Here is a 13,159-nt window from a genome sequence, read left to right on the forward strand (position 1 = left end):
ATTTCCATGCAAATGCATGTTTTTAAATAAGCTGGTTACAGTTCTGAAACTTCGCAAATATGCGTTTTGTGGTTTAACGATTCGAAATAACCGTTCTTTTTCCCTGCGTGTTTGCATGTTTTGACTTTTACAGGTGAAAATTCATGCATAATGCATATTTTGAAGGTTTTTTTTATTTAATAGCGAATATTTGGACGTTTATATTGCATAATATGACTGTTCTTCTGACTTTGGCGCATATATAATGTTAATTTGCATGATAGTGCCTTTTATGAATGTTGGTTTCCATAATTCGGGACCATTTTTCCACGTTATACAGTGTGTCTATTACTGAGAGAGACAGAAAGAATGTATTCCTGGCATCCTATGAGACAACCAAAATAAATTAGTATATACGGTAGAGGTTCTATAATCCAATTAACCAAGAATTTTCTTATCTCTTGCTTGGGTAAATATTGACGTAAGCCGGAAGTCTCCACGTCGACCTCTGTAATTCTTAGAAATAAGATGTTCCAGTTATACACTGCTATAAATTGAACCGTAAATTGCGCGTTACTCATTAATGGCTCATTTTTCACCTATGTTAGACGAACAAAACAAAACTTGTATACCACTTCTGCGACGCCGGGTTAACGAGATAGCGACTTACAAACCTTGGTTTTGCACTGAACACTCTTCCGTTGTTGTCCGCGAATTTCCTGCCCGGAACTCTCACTCGTCACACGTCTTTGATATCGCAGCAGGCAATCGTTACCAGTGATTGAGGACATTCAAATGTGTCTGCAGTCATCGCATGGAGAAGTAACTGCGGCAGCTGGAGGTAGGTCGAACAAAGTGATCCGTTGAAATACGTTGAATTCGTCAACCTTATAAAAGACGCACGTTGGTGAAAATGCAAGAGGTGTACAATTTGACTTCACTTTGTCCCAAATGTCTTCATTTAAGTATGCACCTGTCACTTCTTGTGACGTAGAAGGATCATTTTGTGTCCTTAAGAATGTGCTGACAGATAAACGGATGAGCTTAAAGCAAGACAATTTGGAGAAATTACGGTAGTTGTACAAAGTTTCCAAAAGAACTGAATTTTGATATAGTGCATATTTTTCAGTTTATTGTGAATGTTTTGCCATATTGTAGTACATGCATGCATGCATATTTTGAGATTTGATAGTGCATCGAAATCCGGGCTCTAGTTATGACTTATGCGCCGTGCTCCGATGATCATCCCACGTTCAAAGTCGGTTAAGTCGTGACGTGCTACTATTCTCACGACACTGGCCCCCCTGTGGGTGGGGGTGGTAGAATAACACCCACGGTATACCCTGCCTGTCGTAAGAGGCGACTAAAAGGGGCCTCAGGGGCTCTGAACTTTGGAGCGTGGGTTGGCGACCACGGGGCCCTCAGCTGAGTCCTGGCATTGCTTCCACTTACTTGTGCCAGGCTCCTCACTTTCATCTATCCTATCCGACCTCTCTTGGTCAACTCTTGTTCTTTTCCGACCCCGACGCTATTAGGTTTGCGAGGGCTAGGGAGTCTTTCATTTTCACGCCCTTCGTGGCCCTTGTCTCCCTTTGGCCGATGCCTTCATTTTTCGAAGTGTCGGACCCCTTCCATTTTTTCTCTCTGATTAGTGTTATATAGAGGATGGTTGCCCAGTTGTACTTCCTCTTAAAACAATAATCACCACCACCACCTCACGACACTGGTGTCTATGACAGACTGCTCAGCTACGCCGCAACGCTCAGGGGTCATACAGGACACATTTTCTAATGGGACACCGCTTCCTGTGACTTTTGGCCACTCACTGTATAGATGATGATTACCTAGAATCCTAGATGTACTTCACCTTAAAACAATAACCACCACTGCCACCATTCATGTGTACTAGTCCGGCTGTGGGTGGGGACGGTAGAATAACATCCACGATATCCTCTTCCTGTCGTAACGGGCGACTACAAGGGTCCTAGGTGCTCTCAGCTTGGGAGCGTGGGTTGGCAACCACGGGCCCTTAGATGAATCCTGGCATTACTTCCACTTACTTATCCCAAGTTCCTCACTTACTTCTATCCTAACCGACCTTCCTTGGTCATCTCTAGTTCTTTTCCGACCCCGTGGTATCAGGTTTACGAAGCCTAGGGTGTCTTTCATTTTCACGCCCTTCGTGGCCCTTGCCTTTCTTTGGTCGATACCTTCAATTTTCGAAGTGTCGGATCCCTTCCATTTTTTCTCTCTGATTAGTGTTATATAGAGGATGGTTGCCTAGTTGTACTTCCTCTTAAAACAATAATCACCACCACTGTCAGCCGCCCTCAAAAAACGTCCTATGGGTGGAGGAGCTAGAAAAACACACACAATATCCCTTGCCTGTCGTAAGAGGTGACTAAGAGGGACCCCAGGGGGGTCCCCCGTGCGGCTGGGGGCCAGTCGATTAACACTCACGGTATTCCCTGCCTGTCATAAGAGGCGACAAAAAAGAGAGCCAGGGTCTCTTAACTTGCGATTTCCCTGTGGATGGTAGTGGTAGAATAACACACTCGGTATCCCCTGTCTGTCGTAAAAGGTGACTAAAAGAGGCCCCAGAGCTCTTAACTTGGGAGCGTGGGTGGGTGACCACGGCGCCCTGAGATGAGTCCTGGCTTTGCTTCCACTTCCTTATACCACACTCCTCACTTTCACCTATCCTATCCGACCTCCCTTGGTCAACTCTTGTTCTTTTCCGACCCCAACGGTATTAGAGCACTCGAGGCCTAGGGAGTCTTTCATTTTCAAGCCCTTCGTGGCCCTTTTTTTCCTTTGGCCGATATCTTCATTTTTCGAAGTGTCGGATCCCTTCCATTTTTTTCCCTCTGGTTAAGTATTATGTAGAGGATGGTTGCCCAGTTGTACTTCCTCTTAAAACCACCACCACTCGGAACAAAAAGCTTGTATGCTGACCATTTAGATAAGGAACTTAATAATAATAATAATAATAATAATAATAATAATAATAATAATAATAATAATAATAATAATAATAATAATAATAATAATAATAATCTTACATCACGCTGGCTATTTTTGCACGAATTTTGGATACGTCGACGTGCCGAAATTTTGTCCAACTGGAGTTGTTTTATGTGCCGGTATATCTACAGTTGGGTCCACGAGGAGTCTGACGTTTAGCGCCACCGGATAGAAAAAGTTGACTAACGCTGCTCGAAAATGGTCTGTTGCTATGGCAACGATAACAGAGATGCCACACTTAAGGAAGCTATCACCACGTGGGTTGGCTTGCTCTAAGTCGCTTTTTGTGATATTATTCGGAATAGTAGTGTGCTACCGGGCGAGTTGGCCGTGCGCGTAGAGGCGCGCGGCTGTGAGCTTGCATCCGGGAGATAGTAGGTTCGAATCCCACTATCGGCAGCCCTGAAGATGGTTTTCCGTGGTTTCCCATTTTCACACCAGGCAAATGCTGGGGCTGTACCTTAATTAAGGCCACGGCCGCTTCCTTCCAACTCCTAGGCCTTTCCTATCCCATCGTCGCCATAAGACCTATCTGTGTCGGTGCGACGTAAAGCCCCTAGCAAAAAAAAGTAGTGTGCTAGCTGTGTTAGTTGTTGCTGGTTTATGTAATAATTTAAGTGTTTGTTTCCTGAATACTATTTTCGTTGTTAGTTTAGTTTTTAAAGTTAATCAGTGGCTAGTTGTACAGTTCTCTTCTCTGTTTAACATGTGTATTTGTTGAGGTTATTGTCAGTTAGTGAATATGAAATCTCATATTTATCGGCAATGACGTGTTCTGTCTTAAATGCGCAGTTATTAGCACGAGTTTAGGGACGTGTCAGAGTTTATTGAATTGCATTAAGCCAGCATAGTTGATTAAATATTCAACTCTCGTGGGCCCAACTATACCAACACGAGGCTGGTGAATACCACCGGAGTGAGCCGGGATTCAACCCGCCAGCTTGAGCTGGGAAGACCAGCTCCTCTATCGCCTGAGTCTCTCAGCCCAGCTAAGTTGCCATTCTTCTTAGCACAGATTTCATTTACAAATGTCTTAGCCTGCAAAAAAGGTGAACTGAATATCATTAATGTTCACTGCTTAAAAAACAAACAAAAACAGAGAAACGACTCCAATCTGCGAGATCAGAATGCGCCTTCCTTGTGAAATTCTGATATATCACTGTCACTGTCAACACCAACCATTTTATTATATGAATATTGCAGAACAGCTTAAAACAAATAGCCAATTTTGCTGAACATACAACTTGTTGCGTCTGCTTTTTAATTTGTTTTTACAGGATATTTGCAGTGAGGTTTGAACGTAGTGGTTTATGCTGACTATTGGCAATGATACATAGACCCTTCTAAAGCAATTAAATGTTTATTTGGAAAAAACGATATTTTGTCCCTTACGATTTTCCACTCTATATTTTTATTTCAGGAATTAAACATAGACCTTTCGAATGGATATGTTTAAAAACTAGCAAATGTACCCATGCTTCGCTACGATATTCTACACTGTATACGGTTATCGAAGTAAATTACTGTACATGCAGTAAATAAGATATTTTTCAACTGCATGCCTCTTAGCGTTATCCATAAACAGCAGGGGGAGATTCCCATACGTTGTTTCCAATGTAAGGTGTGAGTTGCGGAGTTGTAATGATAACGGCTGGCTCACTTGTCTATCGCCATTCACAATCGAGTAGGAAAGTTTTCATTATAATGGGAGGCTCCATTACCTACTGCGCCGTCGCAATCGATTTGGTAAGTTTTCGTTACAACGGCAGGCGCCTTTTCCTACTTCCAGACAGATTACATCTGAGGAGTTTTTATTATAATAGCAGGCACCCTCCCTACTGCCAGTCAAAATTGAGCTGTGCTGTTATCATTATAATGATAGGCCCCGCTTCGTAATGGTAGTCACACCGAGTTAGTAAGCTTCTATTACAATAGCAGGGTAACTATGCCTAATGCCAGTCACATTTTAGATGGGTAAATTTGTTTATAATGACAGGCACACTTGCCGACTCCCAAACACAATCGGTTAGGGGAGTGTTTTATTTTGCTAGGGGCTTTACGTCGCACCGACACAGATAGGTCTTATGGCGACGATGTGATAGGAAAGGCCTAGGAGTTGGAAGGAAGCTGCCGTGGCCTTATTTAAGGTACAGCCCCAGCATTTGCCTGGTGTGAAAATGGGAAACCACGGAAAACCATCTTCATGGCTACCGATAGTGGGATTCGAACCTACTATCTCCCGGATGCAAGCTCACAGCCGCGCGCATCTACGCGCACGGCAAACTCACCCGGTAGAGGGGAGTTTTGAACATAACTACATGCTCCCTTGAGTTCTGCCAGTCAAATCGAGTAGGGAATTATTAATTACAATGGCAGTCCCTCCTTACTAATGCTAGTTACAAAGGAGTTGGAGAAGGATCCCATTTCTACTGCCAGTCAAAGTCGATGTGGAGAGTAATGATTACAATAGCAGACGCCATCCTGCTGAGAGTCACTATCGATGTAAAATATTAATTATAATGACAAAAACACCCTTTCTGCGTCGCTACAAATCGACTTCAATGAATATATATAGATCGACATACGAAGTAGGCCTATATGTTTACAATATGTTTACAATATGTTTACAATATTGCAAACCTTCAGATTAACTGCTGCTAAATGATACATGATATCGACAAACGGATTGTACTACAAGACGCCTCATTTAGCGGCCTAAATGGCTGGTCTTACGATATTTTCTCCTGTCTCATCTATTTATGGGTAAATTAAGTTAGGGACGTTGAACGTGGTGAAAGTTTCGTAACGTTGTCTCACAGTGCATTAATTTTTAGTACGAATGTGACAGCTACAGTACATACATAGAATTTGGTTCACGTATGGATACTGCGTGGGCCAATATTCGTGTAGAATTAGATGCTTCTATCTTTCATAAGTGATTAGAATTAAGAATTAAACGTGTACAAAGAGCAAAATGTAGGTATAATCAAGAAATTGAGACAAATCTAACATATAAGGAACAGAGATACGACGAAACGTCAAAGGACCAAAGTTGTAGATCACTCCAAGTTGAACTGAGACTGGGCCATCCGTTTTCTGATACGACTGACCGTTTAGCCGCAAAGTACCTCGAAAAGAAGGTCTGCACCGTCATTAAAATTGCTTCCATATTTCGATATTCTTCGGGTATAAAAAGGGAATATTTTAAAGATCTTGGAAGTTTTCAGTCGGTTACAGGCTAAATCGTATAATTTCGTCCAATTTCAATTTTCTGGATCGTCTGGCGGATTGTGCCACAATCTTTATTTTGGGCGAGGGTGGTAAAATTTAGGACTTTCAGGAATTTATATCTAAAAAATATGCAGATGACCATTATTATCCCTTAAATGGATAACTGTACGAACATTTCGCCATAATAGTCAATGCACAGACACACGGTCGTTACGATTTTATTTATAGGCCTATAGATAGATAAGGAATCTGCTCCACGTACAGCACCTTTTGGGCTATGTCCGCTGGACTTAGCCTGCAAAACCGACCGTTCGTGATATCCCCCTTATTATTCCTCCTGTCGAAAAAATGCACATGAGAAAAAAGTTTTAGAAATGGATTTCAATGAAGATTGGTTGATTTCCAGTCAGGCTGGTCTTGTATATATTGTGGGAGAGTAAAATCACTGTTCCGGTTCCCAATAAACCCCAAGTCCATTTCGGGAATTTGACATGGTATGGACCTAAAACCTACCTTTGGACAGGTAGATGCTAAATATGAAGTTTGGTTGAAATATCTCCAGTAGTTTTCAAGTTATAAGAAATAGGCTTTATACGCACCCACTGTTAAGTCCGGTGGGACTTGTACCGAAAAACGGTCCGTGAATGATATCTCCCTTATTAATCCTCGTATCGAAATGATGCATACGAGAAAAGAGGTTTAGAAATTGATCTCCATTAAAGCAGGTGCAATTCCATTAAGTTCGGTTGTGTATGTTTTATGGGAGTGCAAAATTACGGTTTCGGTTTCGTATAAACCCCTAGTCATTTCAGGGATTTAGAAACAATAATGGCCCTAAAATATACTCAAGGACAGGTGGATTCTAAATATGAAGTTTGGTAGAAATATATCCAGTAGTTTTCAAGTTATAGACAAACACACACACAAACAGACAGACACCAAAGCTAAAAATTATATGGATGGTCATTATTACACCTGAAATGGATAACTGTACGGAAATTACGCCAAAATAGCCAATGTACAGACACACGGTCGTTACGATTTGATTTATATAGATGATTCTTTTCAAAGTTCACAGCCATTATCTCCCCTTACCAGTACACCCACCACCATCATAAAAGAAATGGGATATGTTATCGACATGATCAGCTTTCGTCATTCCCTTGTGGTTGCACTCCGTTCCAATACCTGAAACCAATCTTACAAGAACGTACCAAATGTGGCCTCACCGTTTGATGTAAACACTCATACATCAGTTATCCACAAGCCCGCGGGGCTTCAGCGACTCGAGACTAGGCCTTTCATTAACTAGACTGAACCCTGTACTTTATAAAGTCTTGAGAAAGTTTTTTTTTTTTTGAGATTAACGATGAATTATCTCACTGTTCATTAGTTACTTGCCCTTCACTCATTTCCTCCTCGTAATCAAATGATGATCTTCAGACCATCGGCCTCAAGCTTCAAGGTTATACCTTCCTTTAAGGAAACTCGTAGAACGACTTTTTCATTTGCAATGCTGAGTAATCGAAACAAGTTTCTTAGTATGCAGGAGGATAGAGCTCCGTGTATTCACATTCAGTATGAAACTGTGTTCTTTCAAGGAAAGTACTCTTCAAATACCTGCCCAGTCAGTCGACGTAACAGGTGAGATCCACACTTCTAATAGTAGTAATAATGTTGTTGTTTTCTTTACGTTTCACTAACTACATTTACGGTTTTCGGAAACGCTTAAGGTAAGACATAACTCAACCGGAGATCAAAGTCCGACTCGTTGGCTGAATGATCAGCGTACTGGCCTTCGGTTCAGAGGGTCCCGGGTTCGATTCCCGGCAGGGTCGGGGATTTTAACCTCCATTGGTTAATTCCAATGGCCCGGAGGCTGGGTGTTTGTGCTCTCCCCAACATTCCTGCAACTCACACACCACACATAACACTATCCTCCACCACAACAACACGCAGTTACCTACACATGGCAGATGCCGCCTACCCTCATCGGAGGGTCTGCCTCACAAGGGCTACATTCGGCTAGAAATAGCCACACGAAATTATTTTACCGTTGTTTAATTTTTCAGTCATAATTAAAGTTTTGTGTCTGTAAAACACGGCAGTTTAAAATCAATTTGAAGCATAAATAGGGTCCTATCTCGCTTATAAAGTAAAACCATGTGCAAGAATATGCCACGCCTCTTTGTGCAAGGTTGCTTTTCTGGATTTCTGAACCGCAAACTGCCAAATATACTATACGCGCACTTTTTCTTGAGCCCGGAGCTACCTAGTGCTGAATCGGTAGACCTCGGTTATCTTCGACATCCATATCGGCAACCTTTGAAACACAAACTATGAATCGCTTATTCATCGCTGTGCGACATCTGGCGTACACTTTGCAAACTAGTACTGTTGTTGTTTACTACACAGCTAAGCCAAACTATATAATTCATGCTAGTAACAAGATTCGCATTGAGAAATGCTATATCATGTTAAATAATGTATGTGCGACACAATTGTTGACGTAAGATAATAAATGTTTAGAAAATTCATATAGATCGATCATATTATCGATTCAATTCAGATTTCATTTCCATCCAGTTGGCAGTATAACCGGAACTGGCAGCACTCCCTCCTTGCTCCTCACCCCGTAAAAGTCGGGCTCAAGAAAAAGTGCGCGTATTAGTACATTTTTTCTAATCAAACCATAGCCGACTACAGTTACTGTAGATGGCTCTGAATCAAACCCATTTACTATACTGCACTATTAACACTACCTGTCGGTACTATTGCTAACTTCCAGTCCAGCTGACCTTCCGTTGTTCCTCAAAAGCGCGGTAAATAGTTTTGTTTACTTTGTGCCCCACAAGCGTTCTTTACCACAAGTTTTCTTTACTTTCTTTGTTGATAGTCATATTCTAGTTATATGGGCAGATATAAGGTGTGTTTGTTGGGACAAAAACCCTTAAATTAGGACTTTATGATGCTATAATAACTTTCAATGATGGATATGTCGGTAGAGGAAAAGTGCTACAAATGTTAGGCATAAAACCCGGATGGAACACAACCACCATGAAGGATTTGGACAATTTACGTATCTACAAAGCCGGCCTGGTGGTTGAAAATATGGTAAACAAGGCCAGAAATTTTAAGAGAAATGAGGAGAGGCAGAAGGAAGGTGAAGAGGATGAAGATTATGGAGCTGGAATGTTTTAAGGTTTAAAAAAACTCAAGTAAAACTTTAATTCAAATTTTCTCAGTTCCAGATTTTTCAAAATTTCGGTACACGTTAGTCGAATACTATCAAGCCTAAAGCTATGAAACTTTAAACTGATGTTACTGGCGTCTCTAGGAGTAATAATAGGAAAGATTATTTTTCCATTGTTAGTAGTTTGTATTTTGTTGTTGGTTTTCATGTTTTTTATGTTTACAAAAATCTATATAAATTAAAAACTAAGAGCATTTAAAAAACTGTTCCCTATTACTAAACATATAAATATATAGAACAACCTCAGAAAATGTTGAGTCTGTAACTACAGTACATTTTATGTAATGTGCACCGAAAGTTGGCCTATTTAACATTGGCGGTATAGGGAGTTATGCCTTACCTTAAGTGCCGAATTGTTGTCCCGAATGAGTTCTTTTACGTGCCAGTAAATCTACCGACACTGGGCTGATGTACCACCGGACTGAGCTGTGATGGAACTGGCCAAGTTGGGTTCAGAAGGTCAGCGCTGAGCTACCCAGTACGGCTGTGTACTGTATTAGTATAATATAGAACCCTGTGTTTGTAAAATTAAAAAAAAGACGGTCGCATATTTTATCATAACGTTGAAATATAGTACTACTTGAAAAATTAGTAATTGATTTTGAAACAGGAATGCGTATTAATGCCAGTGATCACACTTCCTAAATTACTTGTGATTTTTGGGGAGACGCCCATGTTCCAGAATTTTGTCTCGAGAAAGGGTTTTGTAAAGAAAAGAGCCAGCATTTTCATAGTTATCATCAACCTGACTGAAAACTTTTTATAGCTCCCTGGATCTCATTATTTGTCAGTTGAACTTCACGCAACAGAATTCATCTTATCTGTATCAGATTCCTCCTGTCAACTTCCGTATCCGACAACCCTTAATTAACACATATTCTTCCGACACCATTAGTTTTATATGTGTAGGGAGTCTTTCTTTTTAGTCTTCAAGATACTTCTGTTACTTTACTCGATAACCTCATACTTCGGGACAGCGGAACCCTTCCTTCCCTTATTCGTGTTGTTTTTCCCATTAACAGTAGTACTTTTAAATTTTATTCTGTTTTCTTCTTTCTTTCTTTCTTTCTTTCTTTCTTTCTTTCTTTCTTTCTTTCTTTCTTTCTTTTTTTCTTTCTTAATCTGCTTACCCTCCAGGGTTGGCTTTTTTCCTCGGACTCAGAGAGGGATCCCACCTCTACCGCCTCAAGGGCAATGTCCTGGAGCTTCAGACTCAGGGTCGGGGGGATACAACTGGGAGGATGATCAGTACCTCGCCCAGGCGGCCTCATCTGCTATGCTGAACAGGGGCCTTGCGGGGGGATGGGAAGATAGGCAGGAATAGACAAGGAAGAGGGAAGGAAACGGCCGTGGCCTTAAGTTAGGTATCATCCCGGCATTTGCCTGGAGGAGAAGTGGGAAACCACGGAAAACCACTTCCAGAATGGCTGAGGTGGGAATCGAACTACACTACTACTACTACACCACAGAGGCGGACTTTATTCTGTTTTAAGTTTATTAATCAAGTTTTCTTGGATGTGTCAGCTACATGTTTATGTTTTCTTTTTTTTTAATAATTTGTTTTACTGTACGTTGCATCAACACAGATCGTTCTTATGGCGACGATGGGATAGGAAAGGGCTAGGAGTGGGAAGGAAGCGACCGTGGCCTTAACTAAGGTACAGCCCCATCATTTGCTTGGTGTGAAAATGGGAAACCACGAAGAAACCATCTTCAGGGCTGCCGATAGTGGGGTTTGAACCAACTATCTCACGAATGCAAGCTCAAAGCTGCGCGCCCACTTGCTCGGTGATGTTTATGTACGTCAAAAGGCATCGCTTTCTCGAAAATTATCGATAACACTTTCCCCAACGTCATACAGTAGATGCCCATGCATCCTTTTTTTTTTTTTTTTTTTCATCGCTCTATACGTTTCATGACCCAGGCATTAAAAACACGCGGTTGTGAGCTTGCATCCGGGAGATAGTAGGTTCGAATCCCACTATCGGCAGCCCTCAAGATGGTTTTCCATGGTTTCCCATTTTCACACCAGGCAAATGCTGGGGCTGTACCTTAATTAAGGCCACGGCCGCTTCCTTCCAACTCCTAGGCCTTTCCTATCCCATCGTCGCCATAAGACCTATCTGTGTCGGTGCGACGTAAAGTCCCTAGCAAAAAAAAAAAGCATTAAAAATACCGGGCGAGTTGGCCGAGCGGTTAGCAGCGCGCAGGTTTTAGCTGGGTTCGAACCCCACTGTCGGCAGCCCTGAAGACCTTTTTCCGTGGTTCTCCATTTTCAAACCAGGTAAATGCTGGTTCTTACGATGGTAATTGAAGATGCTTAAATACACCAGCCGCGAGTCGGTAGATTTACTGGCACATAGGATTAATTCCTGCAGGAAGATATTCCGGTACTTCGACGACTATGAAAACAATTTAAGTAGTTAGAGACACAAACTAATTACACCTACAGCAGGGCCTACAGCATTTAATTTGCATTGTGTCTGTTTCAGGAACGGAAGTTTCATAAATACGTCTTGATATTGATTACATCAATAGACACCAAATATAGAAGACGTCGTGCGAATCTTTCTTCGCACTAAAATGATGTCGGAAATGCGTCGTGTCTGGAATTTCCACTTCACCTATCAAGTAAGTACTAGTTTTTTCACTACATGTCTCCCAACAGACCTCACTTTAAGTGTTTGTGTCTAGTTGTCAACAATGGAGTTAGGTTGCAGGATTCGTGGTGCTGATAAGAAGAGAACGAGTTTTTTAGCCCCTGTAAGCATCTTATAGCTTTATGAGACTTTATATTGTAATCATAGCCACAGGATCTCTAATTTTAACCCCCTATGGTTGGGGCGGTAGAATAACATCTACAGTATCCCCTGCCTGTCGAAAGAGGCGACTAAAAGTCGCACCAGGGACTGCCAACTAAGGAGAGTGGGATGGCTACCACGGGGCCCTTAGCTGAGTCCTGGCATTGTTTCCACTTACTTGTGCCAGGCTCCTCACTCTCATTTATCGTATTCGACGTCCTTTTTTTTGGCATTTGGTCCGTAAGACCATGCTGCCAGCTCTGTACATTTAGAAAACAGGAAAGTCAAAGTACAACATCTTTACAACATGGACCGTTCATGGCATTGTGACTAATTGGTGATGGAAAGCCACGGTACGGGAACTTTGGTTGGATGAGAACAGTTTAACTACAGACTACAGAACAAACATATCACAGTGTTAAATTGGCTTCACTTAAAAATTTGGCTATTGCTTGATATATACGGATGTCATAGCCGCTGAACAACGACGAAACGGAGGTGGGAAGTGGAACTTTCAGTTGTATAAGCGTTTGATATAAATTGGTCACTTGTGGTTTGTATCTAGTGCATCCTAAAATTGTATGGTTGAGGTCTGCTTCTTGATTGGGGTCAGAGGGACAATTTGGGAAGTCTATGACTTTGAGTCTGAACAGATGACTGGGGTAAGATGCATGTCCAAGTCGCATTCTGATAATTGATGTCATATGGCGGCAAGTGAGAGATAGTAGACTGAACCATGGTTTCTGTGGGATGTGTCTCTGGATAGCGGCGTAATGCTTGCCTTTGATGCGTTGAGTTGTTGCCCAGTAATTTGACCATTCTTTGTAAGCCTGTTTCTTGATGTGGCTTTGGAAGTCCGTGTATGGTAGGC

At 41.7% G+C, this 13,159-nt stretch overlaps 1 protein-coding gene across 2 annotated transcripts in view; it reads left to right on the forward strand.

Annotated features, from left to right (window-relative positions):
• Nucleotides 1–709: 709 nt before the first annotated feature.
• Nucleotides 710–13,159, forward strand: part of LOC136872371 (hemolymph lipopolysaccharide-binding protein) — a 52,166-nt gene continuing 39,716 nt past the window's right edge. Inside the window, exons 1-2 of one of the 2 annotated variants that reach the window (XM_067146182.2) lie at nt 710–820; nt 11,980–12,118. In XM_067146182.2, coding sequence (XP_067002283.1) covers nt 12,071–12,118 — 48 coding nt within the window. In that variant the 5' untranslated portion in view covers nt 710–820; nt 11,980–12,070. Of the gene's footprint in view, nt 821–7,654; nt 7,879–11,979; nt 12,119–13,159 lie in introns of those variants that run through there. The other variant, XM_067146181.2, reaches the window with a different exon arrangement.

This window comes from Anabrus simplex, chromosome 4, assembly GCF_040414725.1.
Source record: "Anabrus simplex isolate iqAnaSimp1 chromosome 4, ASM4041472v1, whole genome shotgun sequence".
NCBI lineage: Eukaryota > Metazoa > Arthropoda > Insecta > Orthoptera > Tettigoniidae > Anabrus > Anabrus simplex.